At 39.2% G+C, this 24,832-nt stretch overlaps 1 protein-coding gene across 1 annotated transcript; it reads right to left on the bottom strand.

Annotated features, from left to right (window-relative positions):
- Window positions 1-811: 811 nt before the first annotated feature.
- On the bottom strand, window positions 812-19,141 carry CHDH (choline dehydrogenase). The gene is made up of 8 exons (XM_083352914.1): window positions 19,027-19,141; window positions 16,496-17,288; window positions 8,207-8,358; window positions 5,186-5,315; window positions 4,447-4,581; window positions 3,234-3,376; window positions 2,620-2,722; window positions 812-2,153 (listed from the first exon to the last, which is right to left on the bottom strand). Exons 2-8 carry the CDS (start codon window positions 17,235-17,237, stop codon window positions 1,735-1,737), a joined length of 1,824 nt encoding a protein of 607 aa, XP_083209040.1. The 5' UTR covers window positions 17,238-17,288; window positions 19,027-19,141; the 3' UTR covers window positions 812-1,734.
- Window positions 19,142-24,832: the final 5,691 nt, after the last annotated feature.

The following is a 24,832-nucleotide window of genomic DNA, read 5'->3' as shown; positions in this document are numbered from 1 at the left end:
GGGAATGGAGAAAAGGGAATAGTAGTGTCAGGTCAAGCCAAGAAGCTATGATATTGGTGCTGGGCAAACCATTATGGAAAGGGAGAGAGGCAGTTTCATCCTTGGATCTTGCCATTCAAATTCTAATGGTGGATGAATAAACAGGCTGGTGCATATTACTGAAACCTGGCTGGGTGAAGGCACATATACTGCCCTTTTAGAGACAGGCTCTCCGAGATTCTGAGATCTCCACTATTCATGATCCTAAGGAAAGACAAGGATAGTTGTGATCCTCATGGAAATCTTGATGGCAAACAAAGGCACTTTAAGGTGATATGTTCCAGGTACTGTATCTGTGTGAAGTTCAGGCTGTAGGAACCAGTAGGGGATAATGCTTGTCTATTATCTCTTGCTAGGTTGCATGGCTAATCTCCTCTTGAAATTGCACACTTGGATTTGGAAGCCTCTCAGCTGGAGTATTTCAACCATGCCTCTATTGGCTCAGGACAACCATGAACTTTTCTTAAATAATATTTGCCCTGATGCATGTAGGTGGTTGCATATTAAAATTCTTCAGTCTCTGTCCATCTATTCCATCTTATCATCCCATCTTATTGCTCTTTCTCTCTTTTTCTGGAAGCCTAGGTATACAAAAATGTAGTTTAGAAGTTCCTGTAATAAAACTCATTGATTAGTTTAACTTTCTATATGCCTGAGTTAGTTCACAACTAAATCCATCTCCTATGGGTTAGCTGATCAGCCATTTTTTAATGGAACACTTCCCAGAAGTCGTTCTGTGGATTAAAGTCAACTCCCCCTAGTTTTCAATTAAGGATGCAAATAATCTTGCTTAATGAGACCAATTCGATGCAAGGCCTTTATTACTCTCTAAATGTATTTAAATGGTAAGGTAAGACAAAATAAATCATAGCAGTGCCTATAGTAAAAGAGAGCAAAAAAACCCCTGAGGCTAAACATAATTATATTAAAATTTGCATATTACAGAAATAAAATATTTTTGCAAAGCACAAGCAACATAATTTAATCATGATTATTTCTACTAAAATCACGGCATCACTTCAGTAGGACTTTCATACTTTTCTATGCTTTAGTGACCAATTGAAAAAAAATGTCTCAAACGTACAAGATACAGAATATAGGTCAAAGAGGTCTAACCTGAACATAATTCTACTTCAATTATTTAGAATAATCCAAGAAAATTATCCTGAATAAAATTCAGCTACAAAATGGTGTTAGTATGGCAATTTTATTTAATTCTGAGATTAAATGCTGCTTTGTGTACTGGAAAAAAATATGTTATTTTCTCTTACCTTTAGACCGGATGTGGAAAATAGGCAAAATGTTAAATGTACTAGCCCATCTATTTGTTATTACATAGACTCAAAAGCCATAAACTACATTCTATTTTTGTTATTTTTCCTTCCGCTGTTTTGTAGCACTATGCAAAATCTGATTTCTGTTTTATGATAAAAATTTACTGCACATACTATCAAATGTCTATTTATAATAATTATGTGGTTAATCGAATGTTTCTAGTAATCTATTATTAACAAATACTAACTTAAGTAAAGCACCATTTCTATTGTACATCCTTTTTCTTGACATTGAAAGTAGATTTTTGATTTAGTGCTATAGGAAAACATATCAAGTGATGCTACTGTTTATACATGTTCCTACAGAAAAAGTAGGCCAAGATTCTACTATGGAGGCAAACTTCTAGTGCAGAGCAAAAAGTTAACGCTGAGTTTCCAGAGTTTGAGGTTTATATACTGGAACATTTTTCTCTCGAAGTGGTGGCAATCCCAAGATAATATCAGCAGCCTTCTCTGCTATCATGATGGTTGGGGCATTTAAATTTCCGCTAACAATACTGGGCATTATTGAGGCATCAACTACTCTTAAGTTTTCTGTGCCTATAACTTTGGTCTCAGGATCAACCACAGCAGAAGAATCAGAACTCTGTCCCATTTTGCAAGTGCATGAAGGATGATAGGCACTATCAGCTTTTTGTCTTATGAAAGCATCTATTTCTTTGTCAGACTGAATATGTTCCCCTGGTTGAATCTCAGGTCCACGGAATTCTTCAAATGCTTTCTGAGCAAAGATCTCCCTAGCTAATTTCACACACTGGCGAAACTCCCAGACATCCATTTCTGTTAAAAGAACACAAAACAAGACTAAATCACAATGATTATGTGCGCAGCACAACCCATATAAACATTAATGCTACATTCTTTTCAGACAACAATTCAGAGTAAAATGTCACAACTTAAGATACAGGAGAGGCGGGTAAGGTGGACATTGCTTTATATTTTAATATCTAATTGCCATAAACAAGAAAGAAAATTTTGAATGTAAAATGAGGAAAATTGAAGTAATAAATTTCCTGTACGTACCATTTAGTAGAATTACAATTTTAAAACAGATCTTTGTACATTTAATCCTTCATCCAGGACTGATGGAAGAGGAAAAGATACAAAGAAATGGAAAATGCCATCAAAATAAGACTACCAGTGCAATATGCCATTGTCTATAGAAGGTGTAACTATTCTTCATAGGTGAGTTTAGTTTACAAGCTGGAAAAAAACAAAAAACAGAATATAGATAGTTCTGCATTACCTGTTGACAAATAGTTAGGCTCAAGTATTGGATGCTCAGTAGGGTCTGCACTCTTCAACTTCAGCTTTCCTACACTGGTACTTCGCATAGGGCCAATATGGACCTGTAACAATCCAAGAAGATCCATGGTAAATGGCATCTAAAGGTTCATTATAAAATAACTAATGGGATTCATAGAAACTTGGGGTTTCATGAGTTATTTAGACATTGCACAGTTGATTTAGGCAATTATTCCAGGTTTCAAAGCTTGGTTTCTACTTCTTTCATTACTCACTGGCTTTAGAGTGAAAATCACATCTTGTATTAATTATATTTTTATATTCAAATGAGGGTAGTTAATATTGGTTAACAAACACAAGAGATCCACAAAACCCTTTACAATGTGAAGATGCCTTTTTAGTGGTTTTGGATGAATGATATTGTTTGTACATTCATTGAATGAGAATCTATGTCATCTCTGGTTAAGCCTTCTGCCCACCAACAAAGGGATTGGGAACTATTTCCAAAAGTACAATGTGCTTCTTTAATTATACGCCCCAAGAAAACGAACAACCTTTCAGGAAAATATTTCTGTCCAGTAGATATTCTATGTAGTAATTGGAATTACTACTTACCTGGTAAGCTTCCAGCTGTGAAGCAACCCGCCCATGGTCTATCACCTGAGAAGGGAGGAAATGGAACTGGATATCAGGGTGAGAAATGCCTGGGCGACTTCTTATAAATCCACCAGTCTCTAAATGGGCAGTGGCTCCATCTCCTGAAAGGTGAAACAGCAAGCACCAGATACATAAATAATGAAAATGGAAGAATGAGGATTTCAAAAAATCATTTTACATTCCCTGTATTTTATGCTATGAACATTCACCACGCACAGTAAAAATTGTCCCTAAGTCTCATTACTGAAGCTTTGTGGTTGAGGTCCAGCTCGCAGGTCATAGTTACCACTGGCTTTTGGGACTGTACTCATTGGATGATGCATCACATAAGTCATAATTTGTTGAACAAGTTATAGTGGCCTTGGTCATAAATAACATATATTAATTCAAAACAAACCCAAATCATATTATAGCCTATGAAATCAAGAGCATGTCTCATTTACCATGAAAGCTTTCACAGTTGAAATAGGTTTTCTTTTCACTTTAGAAATATTCTTAATTTATAACATGAAGTGTACTTTGTAATCAGGTATAATTGCTTTTATATATTATTTGACCATTTAAAAATATTTAAATATATATATTAATTTATTTCAAATTGCCTTAGCTGTCATAAAATTATTGCACTTGAGAATGTTATTAACATGGAACAGTAGTAATATTAGTGTAATTGACCCAGCACACAAGAAAAACAGAGTTGTTATACAACAGTAACAATAATTATTTATGCTTTTATTCTAAATATTCTTTGAATGCTGCAACAAATCTTAGAATTCTCAATAATTTCTCAAGTGCAATAATTTTATGACAGCTAAGGCAATTTAAAATAAATTAATATGAATATATATTTTTAAATATTTTTAAATGGTCAAATAATATATAAAAGCAATTACACCTGATTACAAAGTACACTTCATGTTATAAATTAACTTCCTGTTTGTTACAAGAGATTAATAACTAAGCATTTTTTAAAAATCCAGTGAAGTAAAGCTACTTGCAGACGTAGTCTGAAATTCTGAAAAACCCTTGATTTCCTTATCTGGAATGAAAGTGTGTCAAATGAATCATCTACAAGAAAAAACTATTATGAATAGACAGATTCATTAAATCTTTAGCTGATTTATATCTCTAGCAAAATGAGAACATAACAAGATATAATTCTAAATCATACCTGTGGATTTCCAGAACCATTCAAGACCAATTTTAATCATTTGAAGAGGCTTTTGTGATTTATACAGTGTTAGAGGCTGAGTGCATTTTTGCTGTATGTACACTTCCAAATGATCTTGGAGATTCTGGCCAACCCCTGGCAGAAATAACAAAAAAAGTCCAATGTATGCATACTACAAATATTTACAACCAGGGCTTTTTTCCTCATAGAACGCTCAGAACGGAGTTCCGGCACTTTTTTTGGATGGAACCTTGTAGGGTAGGCAACCTTGTAGGGTATAACATGTGTGAGTTCCAACACCTTTTTCTTTTACAAAAAAAGCACTGTTTACAACTATATTTACAAATATATGGAACTCGGATAATGCAGCACTTTGGTTTGAAAAGCCGAAAGATCTTCCAAGTGCCCATGAGTTTCTGCGCAGCACTTGTCTGCAATTCTATAAATGAAATTGGTCTTTCCTGGGATTAAAGGTAAAGGTAAAGGTTCCCCCGCACATGCATGCTAGTCGTTTCCAACTCTAGGGGCCGGTGCTCATCTCCATTTCAAAGCCGAAGAGCCAGCGCTTGTCCGAGGACGTCTCCATGGTAACTACTAAAAAGGGAATTCATGTCAACCTAGGAAAGGACACAGCTGATTTAAGAAGTTCTTGGAAGAGGCTATGGGAACATCTAAACACCCTTTACTTTCAAATTCAACCCAGCCTTACATGGAACTATACTGAATCTATCATACATACCTGAAAGATGGCAGACAACAGGGATTCCTAATTTTTTTATATCATCTGCATTTCCAACTCCAGATAGCAGAAGTAACTGTGGAGAATTTATGGCACCACCACTTAAAATAACTTCCTTACTAGCAAATACCTGAAATAAAATAATAGCAATGTAATCAGACCAAATTTTGATAGACTAAAGTCAATATAAAATAATGTTATTGATTTGTAGCCTTCCGTTTTCATACTCATGTTATATCTACAAGTTTTGTAACCTAGAAATTATTAAAATATGCTGTCATATATTTTTAAATAAAGTTTCCTTTTAAGCAATGCTAATATTTCCTGTCCATCTAAACTTCTTTACTAAACATTTCTCCTTGTTAACATAAACTATTCTTCAAAAGCTTTTATTAGTGCAAATAATGTATTGTTCTCCTTACAAATGCCTCTTTTCCTCCTAAATCAGGGGTGTCAAACTGCAGGCCCACAGGCCGGATGCATCACACAGAAGTTGCACCCAACCCAGCTCGGGGAAAAAAGTCATGATACGTCACGACACATGACCCGAGTTTGACACCCCTGCCCTAAACTGTATCTCAAATAAGACTCAAATAATTCCATCAAAATAAACATTTGCTTTGTATTGTCAACCAAAAGAATAGTTTCAATATGTATCATCAACCAAAAAGAATCCACATTCTGGAGATCAAAGAAAATATTAGTTTCTGACATTCTTCTATTGAATAGTCATCTGGCGGCACAAATCTGCAAGTGACTAATTGTATCATATCTTTTATTTCTCTGAAAAAGAGTTCTTAGAATGATAACCTCTTTTCCTTCAGACATCTTTTATCATCCTTTCCAACTGAAAGTTCACAATAATTTTTACTGTTAATTTATTACAGTTCTAGCTGATCACTGAAAGAACAATAGTGTCTATAAGGAACAGTGATACTGAAAACAATATAGCACAGAAAGATTTAGCTAGACTTAACCATTTATAGTGTGCCTAATTCCAGAGTACAATTTTAACAATGTAATGCATTCTTCAAAAACTTCCACACTACATTTTTATAGTATTGCAATTATAACATAGGAAAACAATTTGCCTTATGAACTGCCATTTTTTTTATTTAAAGAAAGAGCAGGAATAAACTATTTTCACAATTGACAAGAAGTCATCCTTAAGAATTCCTAATTTAAAGCCTGGAACTAATATATATGAACTTATTAATAAATGAACTGGACTCAGTGGTGAAAGAATTGCACCCAGAGTTGCTGATATCACTAAATAAAATAACTCAAAACGCAAAGTATCTATGAAAGCTTCAAATTAATATAGTGAAGGGGCATTCAAACTAGCAGTGCAGTTTCAAGGTAGCAAAAAGCCATTATCAAAGGAAACTTAGTAAATACAGACTTTTTTTCTTTCTCTTTGAAATATTAGAATGACAGGATTCTCAATGAAAGAAATAGCTATTTTCAAACAAATGAAATCCATTGAATCCTTGTGCAATTGTAGCAATGAGAATTCCAAACAAAAGTTGATTGTTTTACTAATTAAGTTCTCTTATCTATCTAGACCTGGACAAAAAACAGGCACATTTGTACGTGTTAGTTAAAATGTTGGCGCCATCAAATGTCAGCTCAGTCTCAAAATGAAAATGTTCTCATGTTCTTTGGGTCAGTTTCCTGGAAATTTCTTGCAAAGACAGGCTTCCTTGCACACATATGCCTCCCTTGGTAAATATGAGTGAAAGCAAAGGGAGACCATCTAAAACAGGGATCATTGTTATGATTGTTGGGGGCAATTAAGCTGACTTTGTAATAATGCCGCTTGGGGGTGTGTGAAAGCCCTAATAAGCAGGCATATACATAGAATGAAGGCTACTGCTAAGCTTGTCAGCCGCCCTGAGTCTTCGGAGAAGGGCGGGATATAAATGGAATTAAAATAAATAAATAAATAAAGCACCCTGTTCCTTAAGCACTTAGTTTCCAAGTAAACAAGCTGGGGAGGCAAGTTTGCAAAAGAGGCTGATTCATGAGCAGCAAGGCTAACCCATAGGCTGGAGGACTGCCAAGGGACTTGGAGGGGTGTGCAGAGCTCTTTTAACACCATGCTTCCCCTTTCCTTAACAGAGAGAGCTATGTGACAAACACACTCTTGACCACACCAAAATCATATGCTTTCTGGGCACACTGCATATCTTATGAATCTATCGCTGAATGTTTTTGATGCTCATTTTTCTTCTTGCTGTTATCATTGGCCAACAACCTTAAATGTTCCGCGTTACAATACTCTTCTCAGAAAAAAGGAAATGTCAATAGACCCATTTGTAAGAGCATTTTTCTTTGCTGCAGTATGGAATAGTTCTTGGAATATTTTAAAGTATACACACTTGTAGACATAAAGAAAAAAAAGAGGGGAAAATAGATCTGACACAGACCACATAATTTCGAAGCAATTTTCCTTATTTTTTGTACCATTTGCTTGGCTACTACCAGATCAGATTGCACGGGGCTGTCATTAAAGTCCACGGAGGCTAATTTTAAAATCACATGGCTGAACAAACTTCTTCCATGAGGTTACATGCAGGATGGTTGGGTCTCCTGTGGGACACTCTGCTGGTGTTAATGGAAGTGGGCAAGGGAGCATCTTCCCACATAGCAGCAGCAAAGGGAAGACCTTCTCAATTCAGTTGCAAAGAAGGCTTCCTAAACCCAATATTTTTCTTTTATACATTTACTTAATCAATTAAGACGTTGCCTCACTTAAATGATTCTAGATCAGGGATCTGCAACCTTGACATAGATTTCATTTCTAGAAGTTGGGGGGCGGAGGGCAGGAGGGAACCCAACTAACTCAAAAGCCAACATAAAGGGACCCATTATAGTTTGATCAGGTTACTGCAATGCTTTCTTGAGATTAATACGTGACATGGATTTGAACTCTTAATGAGCCAAAAAAAAAGTTAGTAGAATCTGATTTCTAGTTGATTTTCTTTTCAAAATTGAAGAAACAATACTGCACATTCTTACCTTTTTCTTTTCTCCATTTTTAATATATTCAATACCAATTGCTTTGGTCCCATCAAATAAAACTTTTGTAACAAGTGTACTGACTTCTGCAGACAGGTTTGGACGTGACAAAGCAGGATGAAGGTATGCACTAGCTGTACTCCACCTTTTACCTATAAAATGCATGTTTTTATTGTGACTGTAACTGCAACACAAATAATTTATGTTATCTCAGCATGGTAAACTGCTCTGGGAAAATCTGGTTTTAAATGTTTAATAAATAAAATAAATACCAAAATAATTTTATCTTTTCTACTGTGATTATACATTAACATTTATAAAGTTATTACTGTAGTCCACAACTGAAGATTAATCAAGGCAGAGTAATAATGCAAATTCATTTACAAAAGACAAAAAAAATACTAAAACCACGTAAAAAATTAAAAAAAACAGCTTGAATCCTTTTCTGAGAAACAGAAAGAAAGTGAAGATTAAATGGAACCCAGCTGAAAATGGAGTCCATTTCATAGTTTGAGAAAAATATTTTACTATATGACTGACAGGCAAGTTTTTGAAAGTGGCGAAAAAGGCCACTTCTGATCCAGACAGTCACATATTAATCAAATAATCTGTAAAATAATCAAGTCCTAAATCTTAACAATTTCTCAATTGAAACACAGTGATACTTTGATATTAATTGTTAATTGGTTACAGGAGGAGCGATAAATAGCAAAAATGATGTTGTTGTTGATGTTAGCTGCGAAGTCGTGTCCGACCCATCGCGACCCTATGGACAACGTTCCTCCAGGCCTTCCTGTCCTCTACCATCTTCTGGAGTCCATTTAAGCTCACGCCTACTGCTTCAGTTACTCCATCCAGCCACCTCATTCTCTGTCGTCCCCTTCTTCTATTGCCCTCAATCTTTCCCAGCATTAGGCTCTTCTCCAGTGAGTCCTTCCTTCTCATTAGGTGGCCAAAGTATTTGAGTTTTAGCTTCAGGATCTGGCCTTCTAAAGAGCAGTCAGGGTTGATCTCCTCTAGGACTGACTGGATTGATCGCCTTGCAGTCCAAGGGACTCGCAGGAGTCCTCTCCAGCACCACAGCTCAAAGGCCTCAATTCTTTGGCGCTCGGCCTTTCTTATGGTCCAACTTTCACTGCCATACATTGCAACTGGGAAGACCATAGCCTTGACTATACGCACTTTTGTTGACGGGGTGATGTCTCTGCTTTTTAGTGTGCTGTCTAGATTTGCCATGGCTTTCCTCCCCAGGAGCAAGCGCCTTTTAATTTCTTGGCTACAGTCCCCATCTGCGGTGATCTTGGAGCCCAGGAAAATAAAATCTGTCACTACCTCCATTTCTTCTCCATCTATTTGCCAGGAACTGAGAGGGCCGGATGCCATGATCTTGGTTTTCTTAATGTTAAGTTTCAACCCAAGTTTTGCACTCTCCTTCTTCACCCGCAACAAGAGGCTCTTTAGTTCTTCTTCACTTTCTGCCATTAGAGTGGTATCACCTGCATATCTTAGGTTGTTGATATTTCTTCCAGCAATCTTAATTCCAACTTTTGATTCATCTAGCCCTGCCTTTCTCATGATGTGCTCTGCATATAAGTTAAATAGGCAGGGCGACAGTATACAGCCTTGCCGGACTCCTTTCCCAATGTTGAACCAGTCAGTGGTTCCGTGTCCAGTTCTCACTGTTGCTTCTTGGCCCACATATAGGTTTCTCAAGAGACAAATAAGTTGGTCTTGTACGCCCATCTCTTTAAGAACTAGCCACAGTTTGTTATGATCCACACAATCAAAGGCTTTAGCATAGTCAATGAAGCAGAAGTAGATGTTTTTCTGGAACTCTCTAGCTTTCTCCATGATCCAGCGTATGTTGGCAATTTGATCTCTAGTTCCTCTGCCTTTTCGAAATCCTGCCTGTACTTCTGGTAGTTCTTGATCCACATACTGCTGGAGTCTAGCTTGTGGGATTGTAAGCATAACTTTACTAGCATGAGAAATGAGTGCAATGGTGCGATAGTTTGAACATTCTTTGGCACTGCCTTTCTTTGGAATTGGAATGTAAACTGATCATTTCCAATCCTGTGGCCACTGTTGAGTTTTCCAAATTTGCTGGCAAATTGAGTATAGCACTTTTACTGCATCGTCTTTTCAGATTTTGAATAGCTCAGCTGGAATACTGTCACCTCCACTAGCTTTGTTGTTGCTCAGCTTTTCTAAGGCCCACTTCACTTCACATTCTAGGATGTCTGGCTCGAGGTCAGTGACCACCTCATTGTGATTATTAGGGACATTAAGCTCATTCTTGTATAGTTCTTCTGTGTAATTTTGCCACCTCTTCTTAATCTCTTCTGCCTCTGTTAGGTCCCTGCCATTTTGGTCCTTTATCATGCCCATTTTTGCATGAAACGTTCCCTTCATCTCTCCAATTTTCTTGAAAAGATCTCTGGTCCTCCCTATTCTATTGTTTTCTTCCATTTCTTTGCACTGTTCATTTAAGAAGGCATTCTTATCTCTTCTAGCTATTCTCTGGAATTCTGCATTCAATTGGGCGTATCTTTCTTTTTCTCCCTTGCCTTTCGCTTCCCTCCTTTCCTCAGCTATTTGCAAAGCTTCCTCAGACAGCCATTTTGCTTTCTTGCATTTCTTTTTCTTTGGGATGGTTTTGGTTGCTACCTGTTCTACAATGTTGCGAACCTCTGTCCATAGTTCTTCAGGCACTCTGTCTATTAGATCTAATTCCTTAAATCTATTTGTCACCTCTACTGTATATTCAACAGGGATATAATTTAATTCATACCTGAGTGGCCTAGTGCTTTTCCCTACTTTTTTCAGGTTAAGCTTCATTGAATTACACAAGCCCCTTCGCCAAGGCAGTGATCCATGAAGGGGAAAAATGATGAGTATGGCTTGTCAGCCAGCTACGAATCCATCTGGTGGTGATGCTATCTAACCCACATTTTTCTATCTTATCAAGTAGTAGGTTGATAAGACGATATGACGCTGGAAGATGAGCCCCTCAGGTCGGAAGGCGTCCAATATGCTACTGGGGAAGAGCAGAGGGCTAGTACTAGTAGCGCCAGAAAGAATGAAGCGACTGGGCCAAAGCCGAAAGGACGCTCAGCTGTGGATATGTCTGGTGGTGAAAGGAAAGTCCGATGCTGTAAAGATTTTTTCTCCATAGGAACCTGGAATGTAAGATCCATGAATCAAGGAAAGCTGGACGTGGTCAAACAAGAGATGACAAGACTAAACATCGACATCTTAGGTATCAGCGAACTAAAATGGACAGGAATGGGTGAATTTAATTCAGATGACCATCAGGTATACTACTGCGGGCAAGAATCCCTCAGAAGAAATGGAGTAGCCTTCATAGTCAATAAAAAAGTAGGAAAAGCAATACTGGGATACAATCCTCAAAATGACAGAATGATCTCAGTTTGAATCCAAGGCAAACCATTCAATATCACAGTAGTCCAAGTCTATGCCCCAACCACCGGTGCTGAAGAGGATGAAATTGACCGGTTCTATGAAGCCCTACAGCACCTTATAGAACTAACACCCAAAAATGATGTCCTTATCATCATGGGGGATTGGAATGCTAAAGTAGGAAGCCAAAAGATAACCAGAATAACAGGCAAGTTTGGCCTTGGAGTACAAAATGAAGCAGGGCACAGGCTGATAGAATTTTGTCAAGAGAATACTATGGTGATAGCAAACACTCTTTTCCAACAACCCAAGAGACGGCTCTACACATGGACATCACCAGACGGTCAACACAGAAATCAGATTGACTATATGCTCTGCAGCCAAAGATGGAGAAGCTCTATACAGTCAGTAAAAACAAGACCAGGAGCTGACTGTGGATCAGACCATGAGCTTCTTGTTGCAAAGTTTAGGCTTAAATTAAAGAAAGTAGGGAAAAGCGCTAGGCCAGTCAGGTATGAATTAAATCATATCCCTGTTGAATATACAGTAGAGGTGACAAATAGATTTAAGGAATTAGATCTGATAGACAGAGTGCCTGAAGAACTATGGACAGAGGTTTGCAACATTGTACAACAGGTAGCAACCAAAACCATCCCAAAGAAAAAGAATGCAAGAAAGCAAAATGGCTGTCTGAGGAAGCTTTGCAAATAGCTGAGGAAAGGAGGGAAGCGAAAGGCAAGGGAGAAAAAGAAAGATATGCCCAATTAAATGCAGAATTCCAAAGAATAGCTAGAAGAGATAAGAATGCCTTCTTAAATGAACAATGCAAAGAAATAGAAGAAAACAATAGAATAGGGAGGACCAGAGATCTTTTCAAGAAAATTGGAGAGATGAAAGGAACGTTTCATGCAAAAATGGGCATGATAAAGGACCAAAATGGCAGGGACCTAACAGAGGCAGAAGAGATTAAGAAGAGGTGGCAAAATTACACAGAAGAACTATACAAGAATGAGCTTAACGTCCCTGATAATCACAATGAGGTGGTCACTGACCTCGAGCCAGACATCCTAGAATGTGAAGTGAAGTGGGCCTTAGAAAAGCTGAGCAACAACAAAGCTAGTGGAGGTGACAGTATTCCAGCTGAGCTATCCAAAATCTTAAAAGATGATGCAGTAAAAGTGCTACACTCAATTTGCCAGCAAATTTGGAAAACTCAACAGTGGCCACAGGATTGGAAAAGATCAGTTTACATTCCAATTCCAAAGAAAGGCAGTGCCAAAGAATGTTCAAACTATCGCACCATTGCACTCATTTCTCATGCTAGTAAAGTTATGCTTAAAATTCTACAAGCTAGACTCCAGCAGTATGTGGATCGAGAACTACCAGAAGTACAGGCAGGATTTCGAAGAGGCAGAGGAACTAGAGATCAAATTGCCAACATACGCTGGATCATGGAGAAAGCTAGAGAGTTCCAGAAAAACATCTACTTCTGCTTCATTGACTATGCTAAAGCCTTTGATTGTGTGGATCATAACAAACTCTGGCAAGTCCTTAAAGAGATGGGCATACCAGACCATCTTATTTGTCTCTTGAGAAACCTATATGTGGGCCAAGAAGCAACAGTGAGAACTGGACACGGAACCACTGACTGGTTCAACATTGGGAAAGGAGTCCGGCAAGGCTGTATACTGTCGCCTTGCCTATTTAACTTATATGCAGAGCACATCATGAGAAATGCAGGGCTAGATGAATCAAAAGTTGGAATTAAGATTGCCGGAAGAAACATCAACAACCTAAGATATGCAGATGATACCACTCTAATGGCAGAAAGTGAAGAAGAACTAAAGAGCCTCGTGTTGCGGGTGAAGAAGGAGAATGCAAAAGTTGGGTTGAAACTTAACATTAAGAAAACCAAGATCATGGCATCCGGCCCTCTCAATTCCTGGCAAATAGATGGGGAGGAAATGGAGGTAGTAACAGATTTTATTTTCCTGGGCTCCAAGATCACTGCAGATGGGGACTGTAGCCAAGAAATTAAAAGACGCTTGCTCCTTGGGAGGAAAGCCATGGCAAATCTAGACAGCACACTAAAAAGCAGAGACATCACCCTGTCAACAAAAGTGCGTATAGTCAAGGCTATGGTCTTCCCAGTTGCAATGTATGGCAGTGAAAGCTGGACCATAAGAAAGGCTGAGCGCCAAAGAATTGAAGCCTTTGAACTATGGTGCTGGAGAAGACTCCTGCGAGTCCCTTGGACTGCAAGGCAATCAAACCGGTCAGTCCTAGAGGAGATCAACCATGACTGCTCTTTAGAAGGCCAGATCCTGAAGCTAAAACTCAAATACTTTGGCCACCTAATGAGAAGGAAGGACTCACTGTTGAAGAGCCTAATGCTGGGAAAGATTGAGGGCAAGAGAAGAAGGGGACGACAGAGAATGAGGTGGCTGGATGGAGTCATTGAAGCAGTAGGCGTGAGCTTAGATGGACTCCAGAAGATGGTAGAGGACAGGAAGGCCTGGAGGAACATTGTCCATAGGGTCGCGATGGGTCGGACACGACTTCGCAACTAACAACAACAACAACAACAACAACAACAACAACAAAGTAGGTTGTGATCTACTTTATCAAATGCCTTACTGAAGTCCAAGTAAACCAATTCAAAAGCCAAATCTCAGTCTATCTCTTCAGTTGCTTGACTATAGGTTTAATATTGTCTTGATTTAGGTTCAGCTTACTTCTCTAGTTTGATATTGAGAAATATAATGTTTGAGTACATTGACTTCTAATAAAACTATACCTATCTCAATAAATGGAGCCAAGGATTGTTTCTATTTAGAGGTTTAGGTTTGTGGCAGGTCTGACAGAGTGTTATGATTTTATTTAATATTTCTCATGAACAATGGGTGTCAAATGCCTATAAAACCTTTAAGTCTCGCGTGCAGTACTGGCCCTAAATCTACATTGTTGCTCTCTACTGGGTTTAATTCAGGCATTCATTTCTATTTTAACAGCTGCCATTGTGGACAATTATAATTATCTAAGGATCGAGCAAAAAACAGTTTAAGTTGCAGTTCTGAATTTGTATGCCAAACCCCTTGCCTTGGCAAAAAAATGTATCTACCTTTCCATACAACCTTTAAAAATGAAACAGGTTAAACGAAAACCAGATGGTTAATGTGTTATCATTCAGTTGTTGCTCTATTGTGTATTTAATGTGGAAAGAAATTGGTCTGTCAGCCAAAATAAACAATTCCAATGAACCAGCAAATGAATGAAGTTAATAATGGCTATAAGTTTATAATTTATTTATTTATAAAATATATAGTCCACCCATCTTACCTCAGGATAACCCAGGGCAGCTTACAATACTAATAAAAACTATACAAACCAAAAAGATAAATAAGTTAGTATAAGGCCACTTTCATATTGATTTACCAAGATCATTAAGTATTTCCTTGTGGGAATTTTGTTAGGTATAAGTGTAGGTACTATTCTGGCAGGAGGAATACTTCAACTTTGATTTTTGCCCAGACCATTTTACAAGACGGAGATACTCATCAAAGACATTAATTTCATGATATAACTTGCAATGTCAGTTCTTCCATAATGAATGTTTAAAATTACTTGATATAAGGTTTATGTTGTAATTTATTTTATTCAGTTTTATTTTGAAAGGAAGGGTTAACTTGAATACAGCAACATCAATGGACAGTATCAAAACAGGCAAAATGGAGGAGACAGTTTAGGATGCAAACAGTGCTCCCTTTGTATGTGTGTCAATGTCACATATGTGTTTATAAGGGGACAGGCTTGCATCACAACGTCACCTCTGTCATCTTGCCTATTTTGACAGAATCCTCTGGAAGCTGCTGCTTTAATAGGCCAAAAGAATGTCTGCTGAGAAAGAACTGTGACTGATGCTATCAACACTCAGACCAGGAATAAATATATCAGTCGCTATGTTTCAGTTTCACACTGAAAAGTTCACACTCTAATAACTACATTTATAAAGTTTGTCATTTTTCTACTTGTGTAATTTTGAAGAATATTCCAGTTTACACTAATTTATGGTGATACGATTACATAAAATTATTTACAGTAATTTTAATACAGGTAGTCCTTGATTCATAACACTTGTTTATTGTTCATTCAAAGTTACAACAGCACTGAAAAAAGTGACTTGTAGCTGGTTTTCACACAACCGTCGTAGCATCCCCCCAGTTACATGATCAAAACTGTGTGCTTGGCAAATGGCATATATTTACAAGGGTTCCAGTGTCCCAGAACCTCGTGGTCACCATTTTGCAATGTTCCCTGTTGGCTTCCAACAAGAAAAGTCAATGGGGGAAGCTGGATTTGCTTAATGAACATATTATTCACTTAAGAGCCACTCTATGAGGGAGACAGGCTGTCTCTAAATATGGTATATAAATAAATAAATAAGCAACTGCAGTGATTCACTTCAAAATAATAGCAAAAAAAAAAGTTGCGAAATTGAGTGTGATTCATTGCTTAGCAACAGAAATTCTGGTCCCAATGGTGGTCAAGGATTACCTGCATTATTAAATATATGGGGAGTATTAATTTAATTACCTAATCTAAATTTAAAAAATAAATGAAATTTAGGTTTGATATATAGCCCTCGATATTCCAATTAAACAGCAGGAGTCGCCCTTGCCCCCCCCCCCCACACACACATACACAGTTTCACACTTCTGTTCTAGTCCAAACTCTTTCTCAATGCATGCTATTAGCTCCTTAAAGGAAGGTTATGGGCTTATTTCATTATGAAAAAGTTTTCAAACCATCATAAGAGTTTACAAAGACTGGTGTTCATGTCTACTACAAACTCAACATGTCAAAGCTAACCTTTATATATTGTCATATCCATCCAGCCAAAGCCTTCTTGTTGAAAACCATTCATATCATCTGTGAAAGGGTATCCAGCTTGCTGAGCTGCATCCAGGAACGCGCAATGAAGAAGGTTCTTTGTCTTTCCCCTTGACACATGAAGTGGTCCGTCCCCTCCTCGATAAAGATCAGCCCCTAACTCATGAGTCTGTGCTCTCTTAAAATACGGCAAACAGAATTCATAGTCCCATCCAACAGCCCCTTCTCGACTCCACCTGTTATAATCTTCTGCATGGCCCCGAATGTACACCATGGCATTGAGGGATGAGGAACCACCCCAGACTCGTCCTCTGGGCCAGTATAGAATACGATTATCCATGTGTTTTTGGGGTGTTGTATGGTAGTACCAGTTGTATTTCTCATCACAGAGATTGTATGTTAAAGCAGCAGGCATATGAATCTTCCACAATAATTGTTTGCTACCTAAAACAGTATCTTTGGGACCTGCTTCAAGTAGCTTCACAGTGTGGTGAGGATCTTCGGTCAATCGGTTGGCTAAAACGCATCCTGCAGACCCCGCTCCGACTATTATATAACTGAAAGAGTCCATATTTTTAGAAGTAAGAGAGGATGCTTGGGAAGATCTCACCTTTTGTCCTTCGAAAGCTTTTGAACTCTTCGGTATACATTTTTTGAATAATTCTTTGTGGGTTTGACAGATAAAGCCATGCTTTTGAGCACCTTTGATTAAGAAAGACATTATTTCCTATGTTATTTCAGATGTAGTCAATCTGGGTCCAAATATTCTAACCTAGAAAGGGAAAAATGATCTTAGTAAAATGAAATATAACACAAAAAGAATATACAGTAATGTACAATATAAACCATTTAAGTCACCGAATCATTTAAAATGGCTTAAATCATACATTTCTTTAAGCACAAAATTGAAATATGGGGAGACGCAGGTTAAAAGATATAAAATTTGAATTTCTTTTAATGTATGTTAGGTTAGTGCACATATTACTTTGAAACTTTTACAGTATTGCCATTGCAAAACATTTTCACTTTACAAAATACTTTGTAGTTCCTCACCCACATTTCATCTAATTGTGACAAAACTCATCTGTTATTTGCATTTCTCAAAAGCAAAACCACTTTCAACATTACTTCTTATATAATTATATATCACTTTTTATAGACCTTCTGGAGAACTGTGGGGTATCAGGAGAATGGCAGTGTCCAAGGTAGATAGGTTTTCGCCATCCACTTTTCATCCACTTGCTTCTCCTACCCCTTTTTGGGCACCCAATATGTATTCAGAAGTATGCATTACATCCAGTTAAATCCAATATGGATTCAAATATCCACACGATGACTGGGGAGAAAGGTCGCTCCACGCAATGGTCCTATTTCCTCAGTCTATGCAAAGCAGTAGATTTTGCGTAGGTTTTCTGTTTGAACCAGAAGCTACTATTTGTTTTTATTTACTGCACTGAGTTCTGGGGTCAAAAGGTAGCAAACATGGTGTATCCCCTCATTTTACCTTGTCAACCTGTGAGGTTAATCAGTAATCACTACTTAGCAGTAATCACTACTGCTAAGCTTGTAAGCCGCCCTGAGTCTTCTGAGAAGGGCGGGATATAAATGGAATTAAAAAAAAAAAAAAAGTAGTGTGAGAATGATCTCCCTGATCAAGGGGGAATTTGAACCTGTGTCTCACCAGTCCTGGCCCAGCATCCCACTACAGAACAGTACAGTACACTGCTTCTGAGACTGCAGTCACCTTTAACTATTTTAAGTTTTAAACACTGAATATGCACATTTAAAGTCCTGCCTAAAGTCCCATTTAAAGAGACACGGGGTTTAAACGACCCAAACAGGCAAACTCAGAAACGCAGAACCGAGATTCACTCCACGCAAAACTAACAAAACGGTAATTTGAATTGATTTTCGACAAATGAAGGGGAGGGGGCGAAGGCGGCGTGAATCTCGCAAAGATTCTCCCACAAGGGCTTTGGGTTCTTTCTTAGGCTAAAGCAGGGCTCTTCACACTTGGCCCTTTGATGACTTGTGGACTTCAACTCCCAGAATTCCTCAGCCAGCCATGCTGGCTGAGGAATTCTGGGAGTTGAAGTCCACAAGTCATCAAAGGGCCAAGTGTGAAGAGCCCTGGGCTAAAGCTTTTGATTTCACGGAAGAGTAAGCTACCTGCCACCGCAAACCCTTCCTTCACGTCTCCCACCCTGCTTTGCCTAGCCCAGCGCGAAGGCTCCCGGTTATCGCTTCCACGGGCTAAGAAAGCTGCCCCTTTCCTTTTCCTGAGAGCTTCCACTTCATTGGTAACTTGTTGCCCAAGAGCCGAGCGGCTTCTTTTTAAGACCGCCTGGATTCCGCCAAGAGATCCAACTCCGCTCGCTTGACCCAGGAACTTGGAAGCCGGGCGCGGGGCGGGGACAACAGAGATGGCGTTGCTCCGGCAACCCAACCCAACCCACTCCGCCATGCCGAGCGTTCCCTCACCCCCACCCAACTCTGCCTCCCTCGCTCACGTCCTCGGCCAACGCCGCCCCGCCGCCACGTGCTGCTTCACCCGCTCGCGCTGGCTAAGCTTGGCGCGCGCGCCACTCCGTCTCCCGGGGGGGGGGGGAAGGTCCTGGAGCTTGGCCTCGTTCCTCGCAAAACTCCCGCGGGCTACGCTCCTCGGGCTCTGGTGAGGAGGAGCGAAACTTCCGAGCGCCGACTTCTTCGGCTTTGCTGACGGGCATCTGCCCGGTCCAAAGAGCAGCCGGGCAGGCACTAGAAAGAGGCGGGCCCCTGCGGGGGGGGGGGGAAGGGTTGGACTTGCCGGGACTCTCCGTATTGACTTGGGAGGCCGGTGTGTGGTGTAGTTGGTTCACGTAGTGTGGTGGGACGGCGGGTTTGTTGTCACTGTGTGTTGGGGGGGAGAGAGAGCACGGGGGGGGGGAGGCTCAGCTAATCTCAATGTACACGTGTTGTACTTTGACAATGAAGGTTTATTTATTTATTTATTTACAGGGGTCTTCAAACTTGGCCCTTTTATGACTTGTGGACTTCAACTCCCAGAATTCCTCAGCCAGCAAAGCTGGCTGAGGAATTCTGGGAGTTGAAGTCCACAAGTCATAAAAGGGCCAAGTTTGAAGACCCCCTGGGTTATTAGATAGATGGAGGCGTCTCGTTCCTCTCCTTCCCCTTTTAGTTCCTGGAAGGAGTGCGCGGAGAAAGGAGCGGGGTGACATAACTAGACGGGCCAGTCTTCCGGGGTGTAGGCTCGCAACGTTTCTTGTACACTAATGTAGGCCGCCTTTGGGTCTGGGAGCAGGTCGGTTGCAGAGAAGCGACTTGAATAAATGGCTTTCTTCTCCACTTCGTTCGTTCGTCACCTGCATCAATATGAAAGATTTTCCGGCGGAAAGCATGGGTTTCTTTCAAGGGTTTCTCCTTCTCCCTTCCAGGTTACAGTGATACTTTTACAAGAGTAATAAATTCAATAAATGAATAAATTTTAGTAATTCCAGACAACTTGATTCTTTGTGTCTTAACATTTTTTTCTTTTTTTTAAAAAAGAACCCAACATCTGGAAACCGTTTTTGACAACTTACATCTCTTACCTGTCCTGACCTGGAAGAACACTGACCCCTTCCCTACTTTATAGTTCCCTCCCCCATCTAACTACACAAAAGGATACTTTTTAAAATGTTTAGCAAATAAAGTTTAGCCTTAATCAGTGCACGTATAAAACTGAAAGGAATAAAAGTATTATTCAGAAATTTCTAATGAGTCTAAAGGTTGAAGCAGAAGCCAACTGAAGATCAGAAATAATATTTTATCTAAGTATTGACAGGTCCAAATGTGAAAAGCAGAGGTTACAAATTGTAAGAGGAAATATTGAAACAACTATAGGAGACGGACTGCGGTAACAGAAAATTAGATGGTGAAAGATAGGATATGGACAAAGGGGCTTCCTGGAACATGGGAAGGATAGTGGTTTTAGGCCCATCCGGAAAGTTTATCGGATGATTAGGGAAGGGGTGTTGAGTGCGATAGAGGAGGGGGAATCTCCATCCAGGATAGGATATAAAAATGTGTCAAACAGCTCTGTAAGGTGTGGCTGAACTCCTGTGTGTGTTTCAGTCCACCAAGCCTTTGCACACGCTTCTTTTGAAATAAAAACTTTGTTGCTGGAATTCCAAGTGAGTTTATTTGTTTTGGATCTTGAGCCAGGTTCCAAACAAAACTGATAATTGGGAATATAATAAAAGCTAAGACAATATATAATGGCAATTAATTTCTTGCTGTATCTTGTCAAAAAGCCAACTTATTATCTAATCACAGTACAAATGTACCCTGGTAACTTACTTCTGCAATGTACCACACCTGAGTGAGCTAGGCTTAAGTCATCTATACCTGTTTTAAGTTTTAAGATAGTGTTTTCCCATTTATGCCAGCAGCAACCTACAGCAAGAACAAGACAAACATTTTGCTAACTCTTTTATTGATTGTGTAGTTAGGTCATGGGTGTCAAACTCAATCACATCACATGATGTACCATGATCTATCGCGAAGTTTTTTGCCTTTGTGGAGCCTGGGTGGGCGTGGCCTGCGCACGACGCATTCAGCCCATGGGCCGCCAGTTTGAGTTAGGTGATTGGAGAGGAAGTAGGACAGTATGGCACCTATTGACCACTCCTATTCCCTAAGACCCTGGGCTTTCCCCGCTTACACATTTCTTCTTTCCCCTTCTCAGGTGAGATAGAAAAGCTACAGCCTATCAAACATAACAACTGAGGAAGCAACCACAGATTTTGAGATAACAAACTTGGAAAGGAGTATTTTTGAAAGATGGCTAAATTTACATGTCAGCCATCTAACAAAATCATCTGCAAATTCCAGGTGTCCCACTAACTTGTAATGTTCAGAAAGGGGTGGACTGTAGAACCAGAGGGTTTAACTCAGACATGTCAAACACAAGGCCCGGAGGCCAGATCCGGCCCGCGAAGTGGTTTCATGCGGCCCATGAAGCCATCCTGGAAACAGTGAGGGAACAGCCCCAACTGCCTTGGCCCTGGCCCAGGGACCCTCCTTCTGCCAGAGACCCTCAGATCTGTCCCACTCCTGCCCAGGCACCCTTGATGCGAACGATGTAGAGCTGGCCACGCCCACCCAGTAGGCCATACGCACTGTAGCCATGCCCACCCAGTAGGCCATGCCCACCCAGGCCATACCCACCCGGCCCCCTGAGGGCAACTGCAATGCTGATGTGGCCCTCAATGAAATTGAGTTTGACACCCCTGGTTTAACTAATACAGAGAGCTCAATCTTCTACATGCTCTAAAGGAGGATACCATCATTTAGTGGCAAGCCAGGACAGATGGTATGAGGCAGGAAAGGGATTGGCAATGGCCCAGAAAGTTTTATGACATATTCAGTAAGCTACTGAGCCCCCTCTGCTGTCTTTTTCCTGCTTTGTGTCAGTGAAATATGAACCAGCCCAAATGACATGGAAGGCTGCATGTTCCGATGGGCTGTGAATTTGACATCATTCCTTTAATGGGGGACAGAGGCATTCTTTAAACATCCAGTTCAGGTCTTGGCAACCTAGCCAACCTGAAATGTCTAAATATAGGTAAAATGTTGCACACTTTTGTTATTAGAAATACTGAATTTGAGAATTTGTCTCTTCAAATATTACTCAGTTATAGCTAGTATGGGCAACGATGAGGGGTATCAGCAGTTCTGGTTCTGCCACAGCATATGTCACAGAGTTATTAGCTGAATGAACAGCAAAAGAAACATTCCCAAAATGTGACATTACAAATATACAGGTAGTCCTCAATTTATGACTGGTTACTTAGCGTCTCTTTGAAGTTATGATGGATCCCCCCCCAAGCTACTTACAACCCATTTTCAAAGTTACAGTGGCTGCCCCCTCATTTTGTGACTGCATTTTGGGCACTAGGCAACTGGCTCACTTTTACAACTGTTTGCAGCACCTTGCGGTCATGTAACCATGATTTCCAACTCTTTTTTGCCAGTTTCCAGTATTTGCTTTCAGTTTCTTGCAGAAATACCCATTGGGGGAAATCGATTTGCTTTACAACAGCCATAACAAATGTCAAAAAATTGTGTCTCATCTGGTAATGCCTCAACTAATGAGTGCAAGGACTTATGACTGTAATTCCAAGTCAATTACAGTTGTTAGTCTAGGACGGAGGTGTTAAACTTCTGGCCCATGGGCCAGATGCATCATGCCGAAACTGCACCCACCCCAGCTCCGGCATTGGGGAAAAAGTCACAATACGTTGTGACCCATCATGTGACATGGCGAGTTTGATACCCCTGGTCTAGGACTACCTGTACAGTATTCACCAACTTGAGAAATACCCTGCTACTTCTACCAGCTAGAAAGGCTGCAGTTGCTACCAGAACTAAACTGAGAAAAATGAAATGTAGCTTATCTTTGTATTCAAACAATGTTAAATATTTTTTTTATTCTTGACTTCAGCTAGTTATGTAAATTATACAAAGTGTAATTCTATTAGGGTATCTGTCTTCTATAAATATGAGATAAGAACAGGAACTTAGCTCTTTAGCAGTGACTGCTTTTCTCTCACATCCTCGGCACCCCAGCCATACATTCAGAAAATTATGTGTTAGAGATATTGTGTTACTACAGTCCTTTTCATTTGTATAATCAAATACAATTTGTTTTTCCTATGCAAACATACATTTTACAGAAAGGAACATTCAGATAGGTAAATTTGGAGTCTAAACCTTATCCTGAAGTGTGACAAAAATAGATTTACAATATGACTTCTGTTCTGGAGAATTATTGCAAATGTTTTCATATTATGAAAATGGCCATGTTCATCTGAAGGATGTATTTCTATGCATCAAAGCTACCTGCAATTATAATGTATTCCTAATTTAATTCTGACTTTACCCTAACCTTTAGTATCTGAATCTTTGCTCAGAAAAAATAGACCACATTTGATTGTTTAGCACTAAGCTAAAATATTAAGACTTATATTTCTGGGAAGGTAGAGGGACCTTACCTGACTGAGTTTTGCTGAAGCCTCAAAACTAAGTTTCCATGTATGCAAATCTGAAGGATTATATATTTCCTAGCTTATGTTATGGGGAAGGATTATAACTGAACAATATTTATTAATTAAACTTGTATGCTGCCAGATTCTCAATCACAGAATATATGTATATGTGTATATATACCCAGAGTATATATCTGTATAGCATAGTCCAATCAGTCAAGATTTGATCAGTAATATACTGCATTTAAAAAGTAAGGGGTTAAAAATGAGAGTTTTCTATGAATCTTGGATTGCTATTACTGGATACATGAATAGTTTGGCAATTTGCCATATGCATATTTGACTAAAATAAGTACACAAGTTCAAAATAGATATTCCACCAATCTTTTACAAAGGTTCTGGTTCATCAATTTATTCAATTGCCACTTTTCCCCCTAAATATATGGATCAAAACCCTCAATGATATTGTATGCATTTTTTTCCTACAGTATCTGTGTAGTATTCATATCTGATGGAACAGATAGTTGGTATTATATGAACAGAAAATGATAAGATAGTTCTCATTTGAGTTTTATATCAAGTAATTCATTAATAAATGAGATAAAATACTTAAAACAATTTGCATTTTACAACATTCAAGGAGGTACCACCATTTTATTAAACATTGCTTAAAAAGACGTATAGTGACAATATGGAAATTTATTTTTATTTATTTTAATTCCATTTATATCCCGCCCTTCTCCGAAGACTCAGGGCGGCTTACAAGCTTAGCAGTAGCCTTCATTCTATGTATATGCCTGCTTATTAGGGCTTTCATACACCCCCAAGCGGCATTATTACAAAGTCAGCTTAATTGCCCCCAACAATCTGGGTCCTCATTTTACCTACCTGGGAAGGATGGAAGGCTGAGTCAACCTTGAGCCTGGTGGGATGCGAACCTGCACTAATGGCAGGCAGCTGGTGTTACTTAAGGAGGCATTAGCCCACTGCTCCACCAAGGCTCTTATGAAGAAATTTGTTGTGTTATAACCTTTGGGATTGGCTATACTTCATCAGATGCAAATACATCTTTTTGTCATCTTTTTTATTGGAATATAAAGGCAATATCCTGGTCTTTGAGCAACATGTGTAATATTAAGAATTTTACAAAATTAGTTTAGTTTTCCACACTAAAAGTTGCATAAGTGACTCCAATTTTGAATTTCTTTACAACCTAATAAAGTAGGTTAGGATGAGAGGAAGCAAGTGGCCAAGTGAATAATGTTTTGAAGTTGAGCTGTCATGTAGC

The sequence above is a fragment of the Vipera ursinii genome (genome assembly GCF_947247035.1).
Source record: "Vipera ursinii genome assembly, chromosome: 2".
Taxonomy (NCBI): Eukaryota; Metazoa; Chordata; class Lepidosauria; order Squamata; family Viperidae; genus Vipera; species Vipera ursinii.
Note: the sequence above shows the minus strand (reverse complement) of the source record. Positions and strands in the feature narration are given on the sequence as shown.